This window comes from Xyrauchen texanus, chromosome 42, assembly GCF_025860055.1.
Source record: "Xyrauchen texanus isolate HMW12.3.18 chromosome 42, RBS_HiC_50CHRs, whole genome shotgun sequence".
NCBI lineage: Eukaryota > Metazoa > Chordata > Actinopteri > Cypriniformes > Catostomidae > Xyrauchen > Xyrauchen texanus.
This window is the reverse complement of record NC_068317.1, coordinates 3,368,908-3,392,484: the sequence shown is the minus strand read 5'-3', so window position 1 is coordinate 3,392,484 and position 23,577 is coordinate 3,368,908. Positions and strand designations below refer to the sequence as shown.

General features: G+C 44.8%; 1 protein-coding gene across 1 annotated transcript in view; it reads left to right on the top strand.

The window, feature by feature from the left end:
- The window catches only part of LOC127634790 (probable G-protein coupled receptor 158), a 222,415-nt gene that overhangs the window by 172,632 nt on the left and 26,206 nt on the right, over positions 1–23,577 (top strand). The window contains exons 6-8 of the mRNA XM_052114473.1: positions 1,187–1,296; positions 14,862–15,100; positions 16,034–16,172. Coding sequence (XP_051970433.1) covers positions 1,187–1,296; positions 14,862–15,100; positions 16,034–16,172 — 488 coding nt within the window. The remainder of the gene's footprint in view (positions 1–1,186; positions 1,297–14,861; positions 15,101–16,033; positions 16,173–23,577) is intronic.

Here is a 23,577-nt window from a genome sequence, read left to right as displayed (position 1 = left end):
GGTTGCTAGGGTGGGTAGAGTCACGTTGGATTAACCTCCGTGTGGACACTATAATGTGGTTCTCGTTCTCAGTGGGGCGCATGGGGAGTTGCGCATGGATGCCGCGGAGAATAGCGTGAGCCTCCACATGCGCTACTTCTCTGCGTCTGAGACAGTCAATCCGCACATTTTATCGCATGGCTTGTTGAGCATGTTACAGCAGAGGCAACTGAAATTCATCCTCAACCACCCAGATTGAGGCGAGTCACTACACCACCATGAGGACCTAGAGCGCATTTTGAATTCGCCATTCCAAATTTGGGAGAAAAAAAAAACTAACAAAATAAAGGTTTCTCCACTGTTATGAGCCAGGAATGTGTTTGTGGCATGAAACAGATTACTGCGATGCCTGTTTTTACTGTTTATGATGCAATGCCAGAAGACTGCCATTTTGCAGAACAAATGTAAGACCTCATTGCTTATGCACCATTTTTACTGGTGTGAATGTGAGCATGTATGCAAATGATTCACAGCCTTGTTGGTTAGTGTCATTGTGCAAAAAGGAGGGAGCAAAATGCTTTGTAGCTTTGCCACAGCTATTGTGTTTTCCCTATTATGGAGCGAGATCCTTCCCTTCAGTTGGAAAATCCTGACAGTGTGGCTTGAGGCTCCAGTTTGTATTCCCACGATGATATGAGCACAAGTCGGAAAGCTAAACATTCACTAGCCAATCAAATTTGAGTGATAGAACAGTGCTTCAAGGTTTTGTTACAGATACCATGGTTAATCTATGGTTACTGTAGTAAAACCATGATTAATTTTCATAAGGGAATGCCATCCGGATTAAATATATAATTATCAGTTAATATTATTGAATTAAATAACATCATCTAATTGTTATATATCTAAAAAATATTTTCTTCAAATAGCTTCAGTGTAGCTTCTTTTTGTTAGTACCTTGTAGTGTAGTTAATTACTTTGGTTAAAGAGTAGCTTGCCTGAAGTTTAGCTACTTTAAGTTTATACTACACTTTGAGTAGCTTGTAGCTTGGGAAGATGCAGTTTCAAAGTAGCTTCCCCAACATTGATTTTATTTTTTAACATCAGTCTAGTCCAACAGCAGTCTTTGCATAGAACATCTGTAAATAGATGTCCAATTGTTAAAATAAACACATATTTTATTTGAGGGCCTGTTTATTTTTTGCAGGTGGTGATTTTGTACTTCCAACCAAGTGTGTTCCGCTGTATTCTACTGCGATGGGTTCGTCTGCTTGGGTTTGCCACTGTCTATGGAACAGTCATTCTCAAACTCTACAGGTACAACATTTATTGCTTTACATAAGTTGACACTCTTTCTGTGAGTTAATTGCTCTTATTATTTTTGGACAAAGTGTTAGCAATAAATAATTGTTTGATAATAATCTTTGTCTGAGGAGTGGCAAGGATGAGATATAAACTTGTGTGTGTATGTGTGTGTATATATATATATATATATATATATATATATATATATATATATATATATATATATATATATATATTAGGGCTGTCAATCGATTCACATTTTTAATCGAAGTTAATTACATGGTGTCCCGATTAATTAATCATGATTAATCGCATTTAATCGCATATACAAATATTTGCTGAGAAAGCCCCTCATATAACAATAATTCAATATATAATGATTAAATAATTATACATAGTTATCTTTAAATATTAAAAAAATCAGTTTGAGACTTATTATGAGTTTAAGAACCCGTCAATTTACACCTGCATCAGACATCTTTGTGTAGTGTCTCGGGTGCTTTGCGTCATAAACATAAAATGTTTAGGTCACTTTGTCAAGTTAAATATAGTTTAATACTCAATCTTTAAACACATCTTGAGAAGTGTTTTGAATGCAAGAAAGTAACGCCTGTTTGTGTTGTTCTGCCTACTGAAGTTTTGTTTTCTTCACTGTATAAACTGTGTGTTTCTCATACAGCTGAAATTTAAATTACTGGCCTCTGGCTTAAACAGGTGGTACTACAAGATTGCTTTTCTCAGGAATCTTCCTTATTACAATCCGGGGGCATTGCGATTAATTGCGTACGTTTTTTTAACATGTTATTTTTTGTACAATTAATATATATATATATATATATTCATAATGTAAAGTTAGAAGGCCCCCTGTATAATTAAAACAATTAGCTGAGAGAAAATTTCTTTCATATGTTAGCAAAATGAAATTTAATTAAATCAAATCTAAGTCTGAATTGTATCGTAATCTAATCGAATTGGGAAATCTGTATCAGTACTCAGCCCTGGTGCAAATTTTAATCCAAACATATTTATTTTATGTAGAAAAGGTTTCTAGTGTAACCGCCATTCCCTCGTGTTGATTCTTTAGGGAGGCTCGGATACCTCTGAATATGAAAATATGCCAATGAAAAATTGGGGAACAGAATTTGCATGTCCCGCCCCCGGACATACAGGTATAAAAGGTGGAGGTTCTGCATCTGTTCAGTCAGGTTCTGCACAGAGGAGCCAAGAAAAAAGGTTTGGCCATTACAGCGGCTTGGTACAGTGTTGTGGCAAGAGAGACACAACGTCTCGTTCCCTCCATCAGGGAACGGGGGTTACACTAATAACCTAGACGTTCCCCTTCTGTTACTCACTCAAAGTTGTGTCGATTGTAGTGGCACAAGGGGCCCTTATTCAATAGCGCCACCTACACTGAACCCTGTTACGTGATCTGCCCTGTCGAGGTCTTAGAATGACATGAGCTTCTGCCGGACCGAATTCCAGGCAAGTGTCACTGACAGAAATTGCTTGCAGGTCTCCAACCCTCTTGATGGAAGCGAGAACAATCAGGAGAGCTGTCTTCTGGGAGAGGGCACTTAGCTTGACTGATTCTAGCGGCTCAAAGGGGGTTCTCTGAAGGCCCATAAGGACCACTGAGAGATCCCATGAGGGGAACAGGTATGGCCTGGGAGGATTCAACCTCCGGGCACATCTTAGAAACCTGATAATCAAGTCGTGCTTCCCTAGGGACTTACTGTCCACTGCGTTGTGGTGGGCTGCTGTAACAGTTTCATACACCTTTAAGGTGGATGGGGACAGCCACCCCTCCAGCTTTTCCTGCAGGAATGAGAGCACTGACACGACTGCGCACCTCTCCGGGTCTTCAGATCGGGAATAACACCAGTTTGCGACAGACGCTACTTTAGTGCGTAAAGCTGCCTGGTAGAGGGAGGTTGATCATGTCTATGACAGCTGGTGGTAGACTGCTTAGATCTTCCACATCCCGTCCAGTGGCCAGATGTGGAGATTCCGGAGGTCTGGGCCCAAGTCTGAAGCCAGTACTGAAGTGGTCTCATATGCATCAACCCTAGTAGTGCGACCACAGGTGAGGATGCCATATGCCCCAGGAGCCTCTGGAAGGGCCTCTTGATGGACCGCAGTGCATATTTTGAACGACGAAAGGCAATTAATCCTTTCACAAACTTGTTTGTTAGGCGCGCTCTCATTGAGACTGAGTCTAACTCCATGCAGAGAAAAGAGATGCTCTGAATCGGGGAGAGCTTGCTCTTTTCCCAGTCGACCTAAAGCCCTAAACGGCTGAGGTACCTGGCTGAGGTGCCTGGTCCCTGTGAGTGCATAGTGCCTCTCGAGAGTGAGCTATGATCAGCCAGTCATTGAGGTAGTTGAGTATGCAGATGCCCACTTCCCTTATCGGGGCAAGAGCACAAAGGGACAGGAACAGGCCGAAGGGGAGGACCTTGTACTGGTACAAGGGTCTGTGTTGCGGCAAAATCGAGACGTGAAAGTACGCATCCTTAAGGTCTACCACTGCAAACCAATCTTGATGCCGGAAAGATGTTAGAATGTGTCTGTGCGTGAGCATCTTGAACGGGAGTTTGTGCAGAGCCCAGTTGAGAACTTGCAGTTCCAAGATTTGCCTCAACCCACCTCCTTTTTCGGGTACGATGAAGGTAGGCCTGTAGAAAACCTTCTCCATCTCAGCTGGAGGGACAGGCTCTATTGCATCCTTTTGTAAAAGGATAGCGATTTCTGCATGTAGGGTCCTTGCTTTTTCGCCGTGTACCAAAGTGGGGCGGATACCACTGAAACTGTGTCGCCTGGCAAACTGAATCACGTAGCCGAATCTGATGGTCCTGGCCAGCCAGCGCTACTGGTTGGAGAGCGTAAGCCACGCGTCAAAGATCTGCGCGAGGGGCACTAAGGGGACAATCGCTTTTGACATATCTGGTGGGACTTCACAGAAGCGGGGAACAGGTAGTGTTGTGTCGGGAGGTAAAGTTGCATCCTGAGGCATGTATGTTGAGAAAAAAACTCAAAGCACTTACCTTGCTCCGCATACCCAGCAGGGGGGAGGGTTAGTGTCTGAGGAGGAGGTCCTAGTTGTCCAAGACCTCTGGACTCGTCAGAACCGGCCGGTCGGGGTTGTGAACGTTATACAGTCATGGGTCTGGAGGTGAAGTTTCTACATCCAGATTGACACTTTGCCTGTAAGGGTTTGATGCCAGGGCGCCGTGAGAACGGCGTTTGCAGGCATCAGTTGGTGACTGAAGGAATGAGGAAATCGCTCTCTTATTGAAAACGTGGGTACTGCAGCCTGAAAAGTGTCCAGCAAATGAAATAAGTAAACCAAGGATTTTCCTCCCGGCCCTCCACTGGGGGAAGGAGTGATCTGGCTACCAGCTCCTGCACGAACATCTCGTCCCTTGGGTGGTCCGTCTCAGGAACGCTTGTGAGCACACACTCAAGGCGGCCCGGGCAAGCATATCAGACATCTTTGCATCAGCCTCAAACTGGGTGGGCAGACCCGAATGTGGCAGCCCAGCTGAGTCCTCTGCATCAGACGCCCCGACGCTCTCCGATGCAGAAGCGACGTCAACATCCTGCTCCATGGTGCTAATGGAGACATCAGACTGACCATGAGCCGAGCCAGTCTCGCGTCGAGCCTCTTGCAGAACTCTGTCGAAGTGCCCAGGAGTGAGGACTGCACTGGTGTGCAGAGGAGGGAGAAAGCCGCTGGCAATGTGCCGTAGATCCAACAGCAAAAGCTCTTTAGAGGTGAGTGGAACAGTAGTGAGTTTCTCAGCTTGCTGATCACACAACCGCTCAGCCCTGAAGAAAGAATCTGACTGAACAGGGGGGCGGGACAAATTTTTAATTGGCCTTTTCCATATTCAGAGGTATACGAGGCTCCCGAAAGAAGCCCCTTGTGTCACTACAATCGACACAACATCGAGTGAGTGACAGAAGGGAAACTAAAAAACTAACAATGACAACAGTAAATTACTGTGAAACTGATTGCTTTGGCTAATACATGCACATGTGTACAAAACAAAACAAAAGACAAAATGGCATAAACGTTTTACACCCTCGTACATGAAAATTCAAAACACAAATATTTGTAATATTTAGAAAGTCTTGTATTTCACACAAATTACATGCACAATTTTTAACCAAATTTGCAATCATGTTTAAATTTTGGCTGTGAAAATTTGCTTCCATAGACTGCAGCAAGAAACTCATCACAAATATCATACAAAGAACCACGTGACTCATCATATGTAAAGGTTTTTTTTTTCCAGCAAAATATCATCATCACCTTCATCAGCTTGTGTTTACATTGAATCATTAAAATATGGTTCATTAAATAGCTAGGAGCAAATGTTGTTTGTGCACTTTAGAGTGGATATTACACTTTGTAGCTATACCTATTATATTTGATAAAGAGTTTAATCAGAATCAATTCAGACTATTTTTTAACTGGATCTGCGGATTAATTAAAAAGGCTGATATATATAAAAAAGAATTATTAGTTCACGAATAAAACATCGTTACCTCTCACAAATGCTCTAAGGATAGCTTAGATGGATGTCAAAGAAAAAATCACAAAGTCAAAACCATTTGGACTGACATGGGGGTGAGTAAATGACGAAGGAATCCCTTTAAGATGCTACAGTGAAGGTCAGCATATCTGGAGTGGCCCTTTAATGTACTTGTATTAATGTTATCATGGCTTCATTCCTTGCATAGTCTTGCAGCATCAACCTCTCGTGACTGAGTAGCTGTGATATCCTCAGAGCTGTGTGTTCTTCAGCTAGTTCATCAAGGGTAAAGTACGCTTCAGAAGGATTCACTGCCTTTTTATGCTACACAGAGGAATGTTTGCTCAAATTACTGTGGGAAATCAAATAACAGATGGCATTTAGGCCAGAATGGACATGATTTATTACATTTTATCTGGTTTGGACAACAGAAGCCAGAGACGGACAGCGAACAGCCTGCACGGTGGGCTATTAGGGTCTGGCCTCCATAAGAGAGACTTGGGGGATAATATGGGGTCTTCAGGAACAGTTAATAATGTATTTTGTAGTCACCGTTGCATTTGTATGAAGGTACTATATTGGTATGTCATAATTTATCCCCAAAATCTAAAGAAATTAAATGTGCGTAAAGAAAAAGAAGCATATATTTAGAACCATTAATTTTATTATAATTATTTTTTAATTTGTTTTGAATTGTTGCATGATTTTCATGACCGTTAAACACATTTTCCCTCAATTCTCATAACTGTAATGTCATAATATGATCAGGCAATATTGGCCTTGGTCAGTCTTGAGAGTTGCAATGCATCTGTACTGTACTGTAAAATACATTGCTACTGGAAATGTTTTAAGCTTAGTTCAGCTAGTACATAGAGGGTTTTGGAGTGATAAACAACAACAACAACAAAACTGTTCTTTCACAATGAGACTTGCTAGATTCGTAAAATGCATATCTTGGCATATATGTACAAAGCCATCCAGGTATTTGCTGCATACAGACAATTAACATACTGTGCACCATATACATACTTTATATTTAAAAAAAAATAAAAAATACTACCACTACTACTACAAATAATAATAATTGTAAAGTTCTTAGGCATAATGTTGATATGTATTGTATTCCCTTTAATTTAACTGATTTAAAAAAATATATTACAATACGCCTACTGTATTACAGTGATGACAATCGAAAGACAATCACCATTAAGAATAATAGCAAAAGTAACATGTCAGGATGCATTACAGTAATGATCATTTGTAAGGAAAAGGTGCCTAATTGCCATGACAATAACTGCCCAATATCAACATTTGTAATGGTCTTAAAAAATAGGCTTTGCAATAAAAATAACTTTATGCTCCCTGCAAAATATACTATTTCTTAATGATTTTATTTTCCCATAGAAATATCTAAACATCCTCATAACGATGACCAGTACATTAAGTCTTGTTTTCAGAGAAATGTAACAATGGGTTAAGAAAAAAAATAAAAACTGGTTTTCCTTTTTAATTAAGATTTTTTTTATAAATATTATTAAGTATAGTTAGATTTCTCTGAAAACAAGACACATCTCTTATGTGCTTTTGCTTCTCAAGTAAATGTATCTTGTTATAAGATGTTTTACTGGAAAACAAGACAAAAACACTCATTTTTTTCCTTTTCTTTTATTGTAATTAAAATGTATTGGGGTCAAACATGACCTGGCCATAGATGTGTCTGAAATGTATAGTGCACTATTTTGGGCGTTGGCCATTTCGTAGTAGTGTCTGAATTCTGAGTGAACATATTGTGTTCTTCATATGTGTTAACTCATTCTTACCCACAATGCACTCTGATTTTGAAAGTACAGCTGATGGAAACTTACAGACTCTATATTGCCCATAATCCACTGCAGAGGGGACTGATGAGCTGGGAAAAAGAGAGAGAGAGAGAGAGAGAGAGAGAGAGAGAGAGAGAGAGAGAGAGAGAGAGAGAGAGAGAGAGAGAGAGAGAGAGAGAGAGCGTGTGGGCAAACGAGCAATAGAGAGATGCCAGTTTGCAGTTTCCTTCATTCCTGTCATCTTTTGTTTCACGCTGGTTGTTGTGTTTTATTTTTAGACAAATCATTACTTGATTAAAAAAATTTAATTATACTGATGAAATTATAATAGATGAGGTCATTGTTGATTTTATTTTGCCATTGATGCCAAATCATTTCTTTCTTCACTGATTAACTGAGGTGATATTGTTAAATCAGAAAACTGCATAGAGTGAAAATTAATAAATTGTATAGATACATTTAAATTATTAAAGTTTTCGGTTATCAAATGTACATAGGTAATGCTGATCTTCCATTAATCATGAAATGTTATTAATAACTTAAGTGTTGTATAATAGTGTCATGAGGTCGTTATGTCTTAGGAAACAGTGATTAGCTATAGGAAATGGGTTTTGGATATAGTGAATGAGTGAACTAGTGAGCGATTTTAAACACAGCTCATGCTTTCATAAGAACATAAGAACATGCTCAGAAGAAAATGCAGGTTTTAGGGTTCAATATCTGCTAAAAATGTCAGAAAGACCCAATGACATTAGACTGGTGTGAAAATTAGCAAATCCCCAGATAGAAGCTCTTTGAAGGGGTGTAGAGGACACTTCATCAATGACAAAGAAAAAGGGTGATAATGAGGAAGTCCTGCGTATTACAGCGATTTATTTATTTGATGAGACAGGCTTTGAGATGAAAGAATTGGGGCATATAAAAATTGAAGAATTTGTTCATTATTATATATTATGATCTAAGTAATCATGAATCCAAAATTGACCCTTTTTACTTTCTAAATACACTGCCTGGCCAAAAAAAATTATTTTTAAATGGCTTATTTCATTGGACTGCCTTTAGCTTTGATTAAGGCACACATTCGCCATGACCTTATGCAATGCCACAACATGTTTTTCCATCCAGAGTTCCAATAATTTTTGTCTGAGATCTTGTATTGATGATGGAAGAGTCGAAAAGACTGCATCACTTAATGCGCTTCCCTTCTTACCCTGATGCGCCCATAGCTTTGGAATAGGGCAAATCTGGACTGATCAGACCATCAGACCTTTTTCCATTGCTCCACAGTCCAATCTTTATGCTCCCTAGCAAACTGAAATCGTTTTTTTCTGATTAACCTCACAAACAAGTGGCTTTCTTGTGGCCACACAGCTGTTTAGTCCCAATCCTGTAAGATCTTGTCACATTGTGCATGTGGAAATGCTCTTACATTGACTATTAAACATAGGTGTGAGTTCTACTGTCTATTTTTTATAAAGTGTGTTTTAGTGTTCTCCGATCACGATCATTCAAGATTTTTTTCCAACAACATTACTTCTGCGAATCTGACAGTTCCCTTCCGAGGGAACTCGCACTGCGTCGTTGAAAACGACTCTTTGGGGAACGCTCCTTAGCGTGCGCCTCTGAAGTATGAATGAAACTATTCCAATCTTGATTGGTGTTGCGTCATGACGTAACATGTGACGGCATAACCGATGCATAAAAGTGACGCCGCACACATACACATTAGCTTTCGCCTTCAGCAAGCTCTATGTATATTGTTTGTCTTATTTGGTGTTGTTTGTCCTATTTAAAAGAATTATGGCCACCGAAGCAGTTCAAGAAGCGCGTGCACCCCTGCCCTCGCTTTTATTACGGGTAGGGACACGCACGATTTGTGTGTGAACTGTTTGGGAGCGCTAGCACGCACAGGCAGCTCTCGAGGGATCTGCCTGTGTAAGTTGTGAAGCACTACCCATGAGAGTGCTGCGCCCCGGTTGGCGTGCTTTGATGAGCACGGTCAGGCTCGCGTCCCCACGGTTCTGGTCCCGCGCCTGTTGAGGCAGCGCGCGATTGAGATCGTGGGGTTCGCGAGCGGATCTTGCAGATGAGAATGAGACTGCTGCGCACTTTCTCATTCTTCATTTGAGGATCCCGAGCCTACTGTGAGTGGTGCAGAAGCCCGCGTCGCGGCTTCTTCTGCCCACGATCAGGTCCCAATGCTCGAGCTCTCTGCTTCCGAGGAAGTGGAAATGCTCAGCATTGATGCGATCGACCGCGAGCAGCCAAGCACCGGTTTTCGCCAGGCTTTTGAGGAGCTGATTCAGGTTGTGACGCTGCTGTGGCCAGACTTAACATTAGCTGGCCACAAAATGAGCAGGGAACGCACGCCGAAGCAAATTAGACGAGCGCTTCCTGCAGCACGCGCCACAACCCCAGCGCCGGGTTTGCTGTTTTCCCGATCTCCACAAAGAGATCTCGAGATCGTGGATAAACCACATTCGTCCCGCGTCTCCACCCCCAGTGTGGTCGACATAGCGATGTTTTAGGGGCACGGATATGGGCTATGGGAAGATGCCTGGTGTGGAGGAGGCTTTAGCCGGTTACCTCTCCTGAGTCGGCATCTTCCCTTAAAACCCCGGCGCTGCCTAGTAAGCCCTGCAGAGATACATCTGCATTAATAAGCAGGGCTTACATGGCGGCAGGTCGGGCTGGTTCGTGCCTGCACTCAATGGCGATTTTGCAGGCGTATCAGGCCGATCTCCTGAAAGATTTAGACGAGGGGAGGGGCCAACTCCGAAGATATCGCGGAGTTGCGCGAGAGCCGCAGATCTGTCTCTCCGGCAACTAAAGAGACGGCCCGCTTATTGGCCGCTCTATGGCAGCTATGGTGACCACGGAGAGGCATCTGTGGCTAAATTTATCGGGAATAAAAGAAAAAGACAGAGCTTTTTTGCTTGATGCCCCGCCGCCCTCTGGCCTGTTCGGCGACGCCGCTACATCGGTCGCCGACAGGTTTCAGGAGGCGAGGAAACAATCTGCGGCGCTCAAGCAGTTTCTCCCCATGAATCCAAGTCTAAGTCAAGTAGGGTGGGGCAAACACATCAGCCCCAGCCTTCAGTCAGCTCCTCGCACCGCAGAGAGCAAAGGAGAGCGCTTCCTCTAGAGCCCCTCCTCCAGGAGCTTGGCAACAGAGGAAACGCCTCAGCGGAAGCCCTCCAGCCAGGGGCCGACCTGAGGGACGCCCTAAGGCTAGGAGGGGTTCGGGAAGAGGTCCTAACCGGGTGTTAGAACCTCGGAGGGCTGCCCTCGCTGCAGAGCAACCGAGGTTGTTCTCGCAGCGAGTCCTCAGGAAATCGATGTTGGTTTCCCGCCGCCTCTGACGCTCGGGCCACACCAATCTCCAGCTTAAAGCACACCGCGCCGCTCAGGCCAAAAAATAAAAAACACACATCAATTGTGGTCACAAGCACTGTATCGACCAAATCCTGCCGGTATCCCGCTTCAGGAAGTCGAGAACAGTGCTCAAAACACTCGAGACCAGCCTCGAGAGGCTGGTTCCCTTAGTAGATTTTGTAGAGGCATGGAATCATCTTCCCAACATATCTGCATGGGTCCTGCATATAATAAATTCAGGGTACAGACTGCAGTTCAGGCACCGCCTCCAAATTCTCTGGGGTGGTGCAGACTACAGTGGTTCCGAGCAGGCTCAGGTGATGGAACAAGAAGTGCAATCTCTGCTGCTGAAGGAGGCCATAGAACGTGTTCATCATTCAGACAGGAGTCCGGTCTTTACAGCCGGTACTTTATAGTTCCAAAAAGGATGGGGGTTGAGGCCGATTTTAGATCTCAGAGTTTTGAACCGGTCTCTGAGGAGGTTCAGGTTCAAAATGCTTACTATTCCTGTCATCGTGAGTCAGATCAGATCCGAGGACTGGTTTGTCACGATAGATCTAAAAGACGCCTATTTTCATGTATCCATCCTTCCATGTCACAGGAGGTTCCTGAGGTTCGCTGGGGCTGAAGCTTACCAATATCGGGTTCTTCCGCTCGCCTAGCACTATCTCCCCGCACATTCACCAAATGTATGGATGCAGCTCTTGCTCCACTGAGACTTCAGGGCATCCGTGATACTGAATTATATCGACGACTGGCTCATTCTGGCCCAGTCTCGAGAAATGGCGGTTCGGCATCGAGATGTCGTTCTTGGCCACATTCGAAGTTTGGGGTTGAGACTCAACACAAAAAGAGTGTGTTACAACCATCCCAGTGCACAACGTTTCTGGCGTTGTGTGGAACTCTGTTACGATGCAGGCACGCATGTCTCCTGCACGTATCGAGTCCCTTATGGCGATGGTGTCCGGGTTAAAGCTAGGCCAGGCCATCACTGTAAAGCAATTTCAAAGACTGCTGGGCCTCATGGCAGCAGCATCCAACATTGTACCGTTGGGCCTTCTACACATGAGGCCCCTCCAGTGGTGGCTGAAAGCCAAGGGGTTTTCCCCAGCTGGAATCCATTTCGTGATAATCAGAGTAACGCGCAGGTGCCTTCGTTCTCTGCTAATATGGAAGAAACCTTGGTTCCTGTCCCAAGGGCCAGTGTTGGGAGCGCCATGTCGCGGAAAACCGTTTCGACAGACGCCTCCCTCACTGGCTGGGGCGCTGTCATGGACGGCCGCTTTGCCAGGGGTCTGTGGCAGGACTATCATCATTCTTGGCACATAAACTGTCTAGAGATGTTGGCTGTGTTCAGGGCTCTGAGGAGCTTCCTTCCAGACATCAAGGGTTACTATGTCCTAGTACGCTCGGACAATACATCAGTGGTAGCTTATCTGAACTGACAAGGAGGACTCAGATCGCCCTCTGTGCAGACTGGCGCATCAGATAATTCTTTGGTCCCAAGGGAAAATACTGTCTATCAGAGCAATGTATATTCCGGGGTTCAGAATCAGGGAGCAGACATCCTGTCGAGGCAGGGGCTGAGGCCGGGGAATGGAGACTTCATCCAGAGGTGGTGAAGTTGATATGGGACAAATTTGGACCATCAGAAGTGGATCTGTTCGTGTCTCGAGAGACATCCCACTGTCCACTTTGGTTCTCCCTCTCACATCCAGCCCCACTGGGGTTGGACGCCATGGTACAGGCTTGGCCGAGGCTTCGCCTGTACGCATTTCCCCGATCGCTCTGCTCCCGGGAGTCCTGGAAAGGGTCCGCCAAGAGGGCATCAGTCTACTTCTGGTTGCCCCCATGTGGCCGGCCCGAGTATGGTTCTCAGACATAATTTCACTCCTGATAGCTCGCCATGGCAGATTCCTCTGAGGAGGGATCTGTTGTCTCAGGCGGGGGCACAGTCTTCCACCCTCGCCCAGAGCTGTGGAAACTGTGGGTCTGGCCCCTGAGGGGTTCAGTACCTAAATGCTGGTCTATCAGCGGGGTGGTTGAAACCATACTTAGCTCTAGGGCTCCGCCTACTAGGAGATTATATGGCCTCAAGTGGAATGTGTTCTCCACTTGGTGTAGAGAACATGAAGTAGATCCAGTTAACTGCCCGGTGGCTTCAGTTCTGGAGTTTCTTCAAGATCGCTTTCTGCTGGTCTCTCCCTTCCACACTCAAGGTGTACGTGGCTGCCATTTCGGCGTTCCATGCACCACTGAGTGATGGGCCTCTGGGGAGGCACCAGCTGGTCATTCGCTTTCTCCGTGGTACATGGAGGATGAGACCGACAACCAGGTCCAGGGTTCCTGCCTGGGACCTGGCGGTGGTTCTCGAAGGGTTATCCCTGGCCCCTTCGAACCCCTTCAGTCGGCTTCAGCCCAAGGACCTGACGTTCAAGATGGCTTTTCTCTTAGCTATTACCTCTCTAAAGAGGGTGGGTGATCTTCAAGCCCTGGCAGTGACGCCAGCTTGCTTGGAGTTTGCCCCTGGCGGAGTTAAAGCCATTTTACACCCGAGACCTGGCTATGTGCCTAAGGTGCCGCTCTAACACGGCACGGCCCACGGTCCTGCAGGCTTTTCATCCTCCACCTCATGTGTCGGCAGAAGAAGAGAGGCTCCATTTGCTCTGCCCTGTCAGAGCTTTGAGTGTTTACCTCGAGAGGTCCTCTTCTTGGAGGAGGTCGGACCGACTGTTAGTGTGTTTTGGGTCACCTAAGAAGGGGCTCCTGCCTCGAAACAAACCATTAGTAATTGGATTGTTCAGGCTATTATCTCGGCCTACAAGGTGCATAATTTGCCTTCACCTTTGGCCGTGAGAGCTCATTCAACTAGAGGCATGGCGTCCTCTAGGGCTCTCTTATCGGGAGTACCCCTCCAGGAGATCTGTGAGGCAGCCGGTTGGGCTACCCCGCACACTTTCATCAGGTTTACAGTCTGCACCTCCCTAGTACGCCTGGCGACGTGTGCTCTCGCCCTAGCTGAGTGCCTGAGTTCAGTTTCACCCTAGGGCAGGCCTTTTTTCGGTGCGTGGCCTAGTGGGCATTCGTTCCCCAAAGAGTCGTTTTCAACGACGCAGTGCGAGTTCCCTCGGAAGGGAACGTCTCGGGTTATGACTATAACCCTTGTTCCCTTGTCATTATTGGTCCACTTCTTAGTCTAGTTTTGTGCTAATTATTTAGGCCTCACCCACATTAATACATTTTCATTTGAATTAATACATTTATCTATTTTGCTATGTTTACATTTGTTTAAATGTTAAAATAATGTTTAAAACCACCATTTTGATTGTATTTTTTAGATATAAATATTATAATATTTTTCTTAGAACTAACTTTGGTAAGAGGGTTTCACTCAATGAATTGGTGAATGCACTATAAGTTGTGCACAAATTGAGAAAATGAAATTGATTATTTCCTGTAGAAAGGACCAAAATAATGTACTTAAATGTTTTAGAGATTTTTCCTTTTTTGTAATGAGCATTAAATCGCTGCTAAATCTTCTGTATGTTCTATGTTTTTTATTTAGTAGTTAATAATTAATATTATTTTTTACTAAACATTTAATTAACAGATCAAGTTAACATTATGGCATTGTTGTATAATTGGGTAGAGAATAAAGAGCTATGAGGTTGAACAAGTTAAACACAGAGAGAGAGAGAGAGAGAGAGAGAGAGAGAGAGAGAGAGTTGTGACTCTAATGCTTATTTATTTATTTTTAAAACTAATGTGACTGGACAGTGCTAAATTTTGTACTAGCACATTTCAGTTTCAGATTCAGTATGAAGGTGTTGTCTCTGTTCTCCAGGGTTCTGAAAGTGTTCCTGTCACGCACAGCTCAACGGATCCCCTACATGACGAGCTGGAGAGTTCTGCATCTGCTGTGTGTCATCCTGCTCATTGTGTTGTGGTTCGCAGTCGCCTGGACCTCCGCTGTTTGTCAGAACCCAAACAGACATGTCGCTCTCATCAGTGTGGGCTTCACCACAGACGGCCTGCAGTTCAGCATGTGTCTGCTGGACCGCTGGGATTACATGATAGCTGTGGGTGAGTGGACCTGTGTTACATGAGAGCTTTCTTTATCACTGTATGGCATCATAATGAGTACCAGTTGTGTAAATGACTGTAGATGTGTCCATTAATGAAATTAAACAGCCTGGATAAAATGAAGGACTAGAAGTGCCACTTAAAAACAATAAAGGAATCAATTCATTTTCATTTTTGTACTATTGCAAATGTAATAACTGATATGAACAATGAGCAGTTTTACTAGTAGTCATTTAATTGCTGATCTCAAGAATTAGCATATTTACTAGCATAAATGGAATACTACAATTGATCTCTTGCATGTGATTATATGTCATAAGAGCTTGCGATAGGGGTTTGCAAACCCTGGTTAGAAAACCCTGTATTACCCATTATATTGTATTTAGTAATTCAAGAAAGTGATACATCAAGGCTATCCTGGCACTAATAGCGGACACATAGCAGAGGTCAAAGAATATATCAGCAGTGCTATTGTGAATAGAAGCCAGCAGCACACATTTGTATCTTGATGTCTTACACTCCAGCATGACAGATTGGAATGTGACCACTCCAACACCAGGACCGGTAAACGTCACAATGATGATGACAGATTTTCGCTGGGGGAACAGATGTTTATTGCTGTCAGGCCTGCTGACTGTCTGACATTGTATAGGAAGTGCCAATAGGGGATTTGGATCTATACAATTCTGGACTAGCTTCCATAGCTTCATTTGCAATTGTCTGTCAAGCAGTGTCCAGAGAATACAGGCAATCTAGATGGCTTTTATTGCATTTATTGAATGTCTTTTTCCTTTATCGTGCTGGCCTTTTCAATTTACTGCTATATTGGTTTGTAACAGAAAGGTTTTGAAAAGCACATTATTCTTGGATAGACCTGTGGACCAGAGGTGCTGCTCAGTTGTGTGTTAACTCTTTACCACCTCTCTCAAACAGCTGAATTCCTCTTCCTGCTGTGGGGGGTGTATCTGTGTTACACGGTGAGGACCGTACCTTCTGCCTTCCATGAGCCACGCTACATGGCCATTGCAGTGCACAATGAACTCATCCTCTCTGCAATATTCCACACTATAAGGTGAATGACATGGCAGATCATGACAGTACTGTTTACAAAGGCAATGGCAACACTGAAACTGAGAAAAATGACTTAAAATGTTCTTGTTTTAGTATGAATTTTGTAGTTGCTACAAATTTCAAACTCCATTTTCTCTGAATCTGAGCATAGTTGAGACAAACCTATAACAGGACAGACCATAGTCTAAGAGGCTCGATTTCAGTCATAGCTCAATTTTGACAAAATGTGTAGTTACTGTGTGTTGCATTGCAGAGTACAGATCCAAAACAAAACAATATTAAAATAGGGTTGTTAAAATCCTATTTATTTTCTCCATAGAGAAACTGTTTTTTTTGTTTTGTTTTGCGATAACATTTAACCTTTTCCGGACCTACCATGAGCTCTGACATTGTTACATGACAATCTCCCCATTTCTGGGTTTGGAATATGGAAGTAAACTCTAGCAGGGTAAATGGTCTGTACATATATAGTGCTTTTTTAAACTTAGAGGTTGCCAAAGCGCTTTACACTGTGTCCCAATCACCCATCCATACACACATTCACAAACCAATGGTGGCAGAGCTGCCATGCAAGGCGCTAGCCTGAATTGAACCACCAACCCTGCGATTAGTAGCCGACCCGCTCTGCCAACTGAGCCACAGCCGCCCCGTAACTCTTCTATGAAAGTGATTGGGAGACCACAGCAAATATTATTTTTGCTTTGCCATTTACTTCAACAGCAAAATAAAAAAACTTAACACTGTTATGTTATGTTATCACAACTTTCCAAATGAGGAAAAAGATAGAGAGTGGAGGAGTACAGCATTCAAGAGAGAGAAAGATGACAAATTTACTGTAACTCACTTAGCAGCTGTATTATAAACCCCCATAGCAGCTGTGGTAACAGATTTTTTTCCTTTTAGTTTTTCTTTTTTTTCTTAAAGCAATATTCCAGGTTTAATACAAATTAAACTCAATTGACAGCATTTTTGACATAATGTTGATTACCACAAAACTTTGTTTCAGCTTGTCCCTCCCTTTCTTTGAAAAAAAGAGTCAGAATCAGAAAAAAGCTTTATTGCCAAGTAAGTTTTTTACGCATACAAGGAATTTGTTTTGGTGTTGTAGGTGCGTGTCACACAATCTCTAAATGAAACAAGAATTAAAATATAAGCAACATAAATATAAATATAAATATGTCCACGCAGTATCAATTCAAAGTAAGTATAAAATAAAAGAGAGCAGAGTAGTGCAGTGGAATGTAGAGCCAGAGGTGGAGTGTGGAGAGTGTCAGGGTGGGTACCGGGCCTTGTTGATAAGGCAGGTGGCGGATGGGAAGAAACTGTTCTTGTGGCGTGAGGTTTTTGTCCTGATGGACCTCAGCCTTCTGCCAGAGGGGAGTGATTCAAAGAGATTGTGGCCAGGGTGGGAGAGATCAGCCACAATCTTTCCAGCACACTTCAGGGTCCTAGAGGCGTACAGGTCATGGAGCGGCGGCAGATTGCAGCCAATCACCTTCTCTGCAGACCGGATGACACGCTGCACTCTGCCCTTGTCCTTGGCTGTAGTAGCAGCGTACCAGATAGTGATGGAGGATGTGAGGATGGACTCGATGATGGCTGTGTAGAAGTGCACCATCATTGACTTTGGCAGGTTGAATTTCTGCAGCTGCCGCAGGAAGTACATCCTCTGTTGTGCTTTCTTGATGAGGGCGCTGATGTTCAGCTCCCACTTGAGGTCCTGGTAGATGATAGTTCCCAGGAAGCGGAAAGACTCCACAGTGTCAATTGTGGAGTCGCAGAGGGTGATGGGGGCAGGTGCAGGTGAGGCTGAGTTCTTCCTGAAGTCCACAACCATCTCCACTGTCTTTAGAGCATTGAGCTCAAGGTTGTTTTGGTTGCACCAGGTCACCAGGTGGTCAACCTCCCACCTGTAGGCGGACTCGTCACCATCAGAGATGAGTCCGATGAGGGAGGTGTCATCCGCAAACTTCAGAAGTTTGACAGACTGGTGATTGGAGGTGCAACTGTTAGTGTACAGGGAGAAGAGCAGAGGAGAAAGAAAGCAGCCCTGGGGGGGATCCAGTGCTAATGGTCTGTGAGTCAGAGACGTGTTTCCCCAGCCTCACATGCTGCTTCCTGTCAGACAGGAAGTCAGTGATCCACCTGCAGGTGGAGTCAGGCACACTTAGCTGGGAGAGCTTCTCCTGGAGCAGAGCCGGGATAATGGTGTTAAAGGCAGAGCTGAAATCCACAAACAGGATCCTGGCGTAGGTTCCTGCGGTGTCCAGGTGCTGGAGGATGTAGTGGAGGGCCAAGTTGACTGCATCATCTACAGACCTGTTGGCTCTGTATGCAAACTGCAGGGGGTCTAGGAGGGGGTCGTGATGTTTTTGAGGTGAGAAAGCACAAGGCACTCAAAGGACTTCATCACCACAGAGGTCAGGGCGACGGGTCTGAAGTCGTTAAGTCCTGTGGTCCTTGACTTCTTGGGAACAGGGATGATAGTTGAAGACTTGAAGCAGGCTGGCACATGACATGTCTCCAGTGAGGTGTTGAAAATTTCTGTGAACACTGGAGACAGCTGATCAGTGCAGTGCTTCAAGCTGGATGGGGAGACAGAGGCCGGTCCAGCATCTTTCCGGGGTTCTGTCTCCTGAAGAGTTTGTTGACGTCCTTCTCATGGATGGAAAGAGTCATCACTGAGGTTGGTGGGGGGGTGGAGGGGGATACCTTTAAGGTGGACATTGGTGGGGGTGCCCAGGCCCCTGCTAAGGTGGAGGTGATGCACTGTGGTTGGAGCTGTTGGGAGGTGTCGTGAGGGATGGTTTCAGGACTGTCCCTTTGTCTTTCAAAGCAACAGTAAAACTCGTTCAGGTCGTTGGCTAGGCGTCGGTCGTTAATGGCCTGGGGGGCTTTAGGCTTGTAGTTGGTGATCTGCCTAAGCTCTTTCCAGACAAATGCAGAGTCATTGGCTGAGAGCTGGTGTTGGAGCTTCTCAGAGTACCGTCGTTTAGCCTCTTTCACCACCTTGCTAAACTTGTACTTCGCCTCTTTAAATCTGTCTTTGTCCCTACTCCTGAAGGCCTCTTCCTTATCAAACCTTTACCTTCTGAGTTTGGCTGTAAACCAGGGTTTGTCATTGTTGTAACTCACCCTGGTGCGTGATGGAATACAGCAGTCCTCGCAGAAGCTGATATATGATGTCACAGCCTCTGTGTACTCATCTAGACTGTTTGTAGCAGTCCTGAACACATCCCAGTTAGTGATGTCAAAACATGTCTGGAGATCCTCCACAGCCTCACTGGTCCACTTCCTTGATGTCCTTACTACAGGTTTGCAGAGCTTTAGTTTCTGCCTGTATGCAGGAATCAGGTGGACCATGACGTGGTCAGAGTTTCCCAGTGCAGCACGGGGGACAGCATGATAAGCATTCATGACTGTGGTGTAACAGTGATCCAGAATGTTCTCCTCTCTGGTCGGGCATTTAATAAACTGTCTGAATTTAGGGAGTTCATGAGTGAGGTTTCCTTTGTTAAAGTCACCAAGGACAATAAATAAAGAGTCCGGGTTGGTCTGCTCCACACACAGTATCTGGTCGGCGAGCATGCGCTGTGCGACCTGCACGTTGGCCCGCGGTGGGATGTAAACACCGACCAGAATGAAACAAACTCACGGGGTGAATAAAAAGGCTTACAGTTTATGATGAAAGATTCCAGGTCAGGAGAACAGTGCTGCTGGATCACTGTCACATCGTTGCACCAACCGCTGTTGATGTAAAAACAGATTCCTCCACCTTTAGTTTTGCCGGAAAGTTCCGTGTCTCTGTCCGCTCTGTAAATTTGGAAGCCTGCCAGCTGCAGCGCAGAGTCCGGTATTAATCCACAAAGCCACGTCTCCGTGAAGCACAAAACAGTAGATGAAGAAAAGTCCCTGTTTTTCCCCAACAGCAGTTGTAATTCTTCCAGTTTGTTGGGCAGTGAACACACGTTAGAGAGAAATATTCCCGGTAACGGTGTGCGTAATCCTCGCTGGCGAAGACGCACAAGCGCACCAGCCCGTTTCCCTCTCCTTAGGCGTTTCACTGCATGAGCAATGGTGAGCGCACCTTTGACCAGAATGTCCAAAATTTCCAGTGTAGGGAGAAGAGAAGTAGGAAATAAGTGCTCTGGAGTTGTACCCCTAATGTTCATGAGCTCATCTCTGGGGAAAGAGTTCCCGGTACCGACGCAAAAAACAGAGTTGAAACACAAAACAAAACAATGCGCACACACACACAGAGGCGGCCGTCTGTGGCGCCATCTTGAGTTGATTTCGATTTGAGGTACTTACAGTGGAGAGGTAAATGGGCCCAATCCATAAACGTTAAAATGCACATGTAAAGAGATCAATGGAATGGAGGAGGCGAGAACAAGCTTGATAATATAAATAATAGTTTTAATGATAAACTTAAAACAAAAGACAAACACACACATGACGGACATGTCCGTAAACGATCTCTCTCTCCCGCAGTCGACCTTTATCCCTCTCGGGAGGCTTGATTAGCCTAATACGGGACAGGGTGTGTAGGATCACGACCCGGCCCCGCCCTCTGCCCTGCCACATTCCTCCCTCGTTCTCTCAGGCAGGGGAGCCCCCAGCATGACGTACATCCCCCCCCTCTTTCCCTGGGGGAGGGCGTGCAGTAAGCCCCATCTGCTGGCAGGTCATCCCCGTCTACCTGGACGAGGGAGGGGACAAGGGGAGGGAAACAGAAATTATTACACTGGGGGGGTACTTCCTGTAACAGTGTAGTACCCCCCCCCCCCAAAAAACAATGTCAAACTTAAAAGAGAGGCCAACGCAGATCGGCAGTGAGAGAGAGAGAGGAGAGAGAGATGGAAAAAAAAACTTACTCGCCAGTTCTCCGATACTCTGTAGCTTGTTCCTCGGCCACTCCTCCACCCTCTATCGGACAACAGCCGTGCCTCTCCGGGCGGATCTGAGGCAGACCTCCAGCCCCTGGCGGATGGAACGCCCCACAGCGTTCTCGGGGAACAGGAGGGGTCTCCCCGCCCCTGGCAGTGGTTCTCCCGCTCCAGGCGGTCGGCAGTGAGCCCCTCCCCGCCCGCGGTCGGCGGTCTTAAACCCCGCCGCGTTTCAGCGGCTGGTAGAGAACTCCTCCACCCCTGGCAGCGGCCCTGTGTGTATTTTCCGCAGTACGGTCCCCTTACAATCAGACCCGCGTCTCCCTTGGGCAGTTCCCACTGTCCCCCGGTCGCCGTGTCTGTAGCAACTCCTCCCTCCAAAGAGGCAGGATCTACCACCACGCCACTTCCCACATGTGACCTAAAAGCCATGTGGTGTATGTCACCACTCTTACCGCCCCCTCTCTGGGCAGGTGTGGTCTCCGCAGGGTCTTTTCCCCCTGAAAGAATAGGAAACTGGTTAACACCCCCTGCCGTTGACGCTATGCGAGAAACATAGAGAGAAAAGAGGCCCGGCTAGGCTCGGCCCATTCCCAGGTTGGCAAGCGTCCCTTGTTCCCCTGTCTAGGGTAACTATAAGGATTCCGATGACTTTATGGGGCATTGGGGGAAGGGTACGTGCAGTCTGATACAGCTGGTCATTTTGGCAAGAACCTGTCCGCTCCTGTGTTAGCAGTACACGTTGGACGCCTTGGGTCGCTGTCCTCCCAGCCACGTCGCTGAGCCAAGCCACTGTTGTAGCCGGACCAAATCCTAAATGAAACAGACATATTTCCCCACCTTTATACCCATATGTCTGGGGGCGGGACATGCAAATGATGTCTGACAACTTCTCATTGGCCTTTTTTCATAGATCAGAGGTATATTCGGCGCTCAAGAGAGACCCCTAGTGTCGCTTCTTCGACACAACATCTCGTTCCCTCCATCAGGGAGCGGAGGTTACATCCGTAACCTAGACGTTTTCCATTTGAATTTTTCTGGATTCCATGTTTAAATTAAATGTTATTATACAATTTAGTTTCATTAAATTGATACATACATCTTTAATCAAGTAAATAAATAAATATGTATATAGAATTTAGCTAATGACAGCATACTGTAATATGTTACCGAAATTTGCACCAATATGATATCATACCATTTTAATTGTTTTGGTATCGCAATACTTCTTTAGTACCAGTAAATCACGTGACCTACGTTGCCATTCTGAACAGTTGCGTGTGTTTGACAGAGCTTCAGCTGAAGAGAGTGAGACCTCTACTCTCAGCCAAAATCATGTTGTCATTAACCGGCTAGTGTGATTCCATTTTTAATATACTGTAATAAGAATAATTTTAGACCCATTTGTTGACTAAGCTACCTGCTGTGTCATGGCTGGAAAGGACAAAAACTCTGATTAACATGGAAAAGATACCTTTTATTGCATGTTGTGGCATCGTATTGTGGTACATTGCTGTAATGTGACCTCATCTCAGAGCCCCTCTCATATACAGTATGCTCAGCAAGCACTGTTTTGAACTTGCACAGGCCCAGAAACTGTGTTACATCCGTGTGTATTTTTAATTCTCCACTGGTTAGTGAGCTCATCCATGAGGCAGCTCTGTGATTGGATGGAAGAATTCCTTTTCATGTGGAGAATCACTCAGGATGTACGGACGTACATGTGTACTAATCTACCAGTCATAACTCATGAGTTTATGCATATACCTAATTTCTTGTGATGTTGCTTCAACTTTGTCTTTTAAACCGGAAGAACAAAATGGCTACAAAAACATTAAAATAACACTTTTTCTCTTGTTTATATACAGTACATAACTAGTGATATCATTGTTTTTAATGATGCGCAACATGTACATAAAATGTATTTCAGGGTTTCATGACCCTTTAAGATTGAACGGTTCCGCTTGTTGAGCATGCGCTGAGGGGTCCCTAGTGTCATGCACTTTATGCACAGTGGTCCTGGTGTTCAACTTCCTTTTACAGTCACTGGCTTATGAAGATTTAAAGTCCAGCAATCTGAGGCCCAATGGCACTGGCCCATTGTATGATCCAGCCCTGGTCTCCAGCATATTTGGTGTTTTGGCTACTTGTTGGCTGGTGGCCCCACCTGGTTAACTTCATTGCTTAGCCTGCAAAAATTTCTTGGTCATCCAGAATCAGCAAAAAGTGTTTTTATAGTCATTTTGAGAATCTGTTTCTGTTCATTATATCTCAAATGTTCCTTTTCAAAGTTTAAACCATCCAAGGACAAACATATGGATACAAATTTGTGTAGTAACCAATGTTTCCTTGAAGAATCTGAGAGTTTTGTGTCCGATTCAGTTTAGGGGTTTGGAGCCGGTAATGAGGCATTCATTAACACAGGGACTTAGTGTGAACTCTTTCCCAAGATAAAGGCAGTTTACTTCAAAGGGCATACATGTGACTTTCAGAAGCGCCACATCGCTTGCTGCTCTCTCT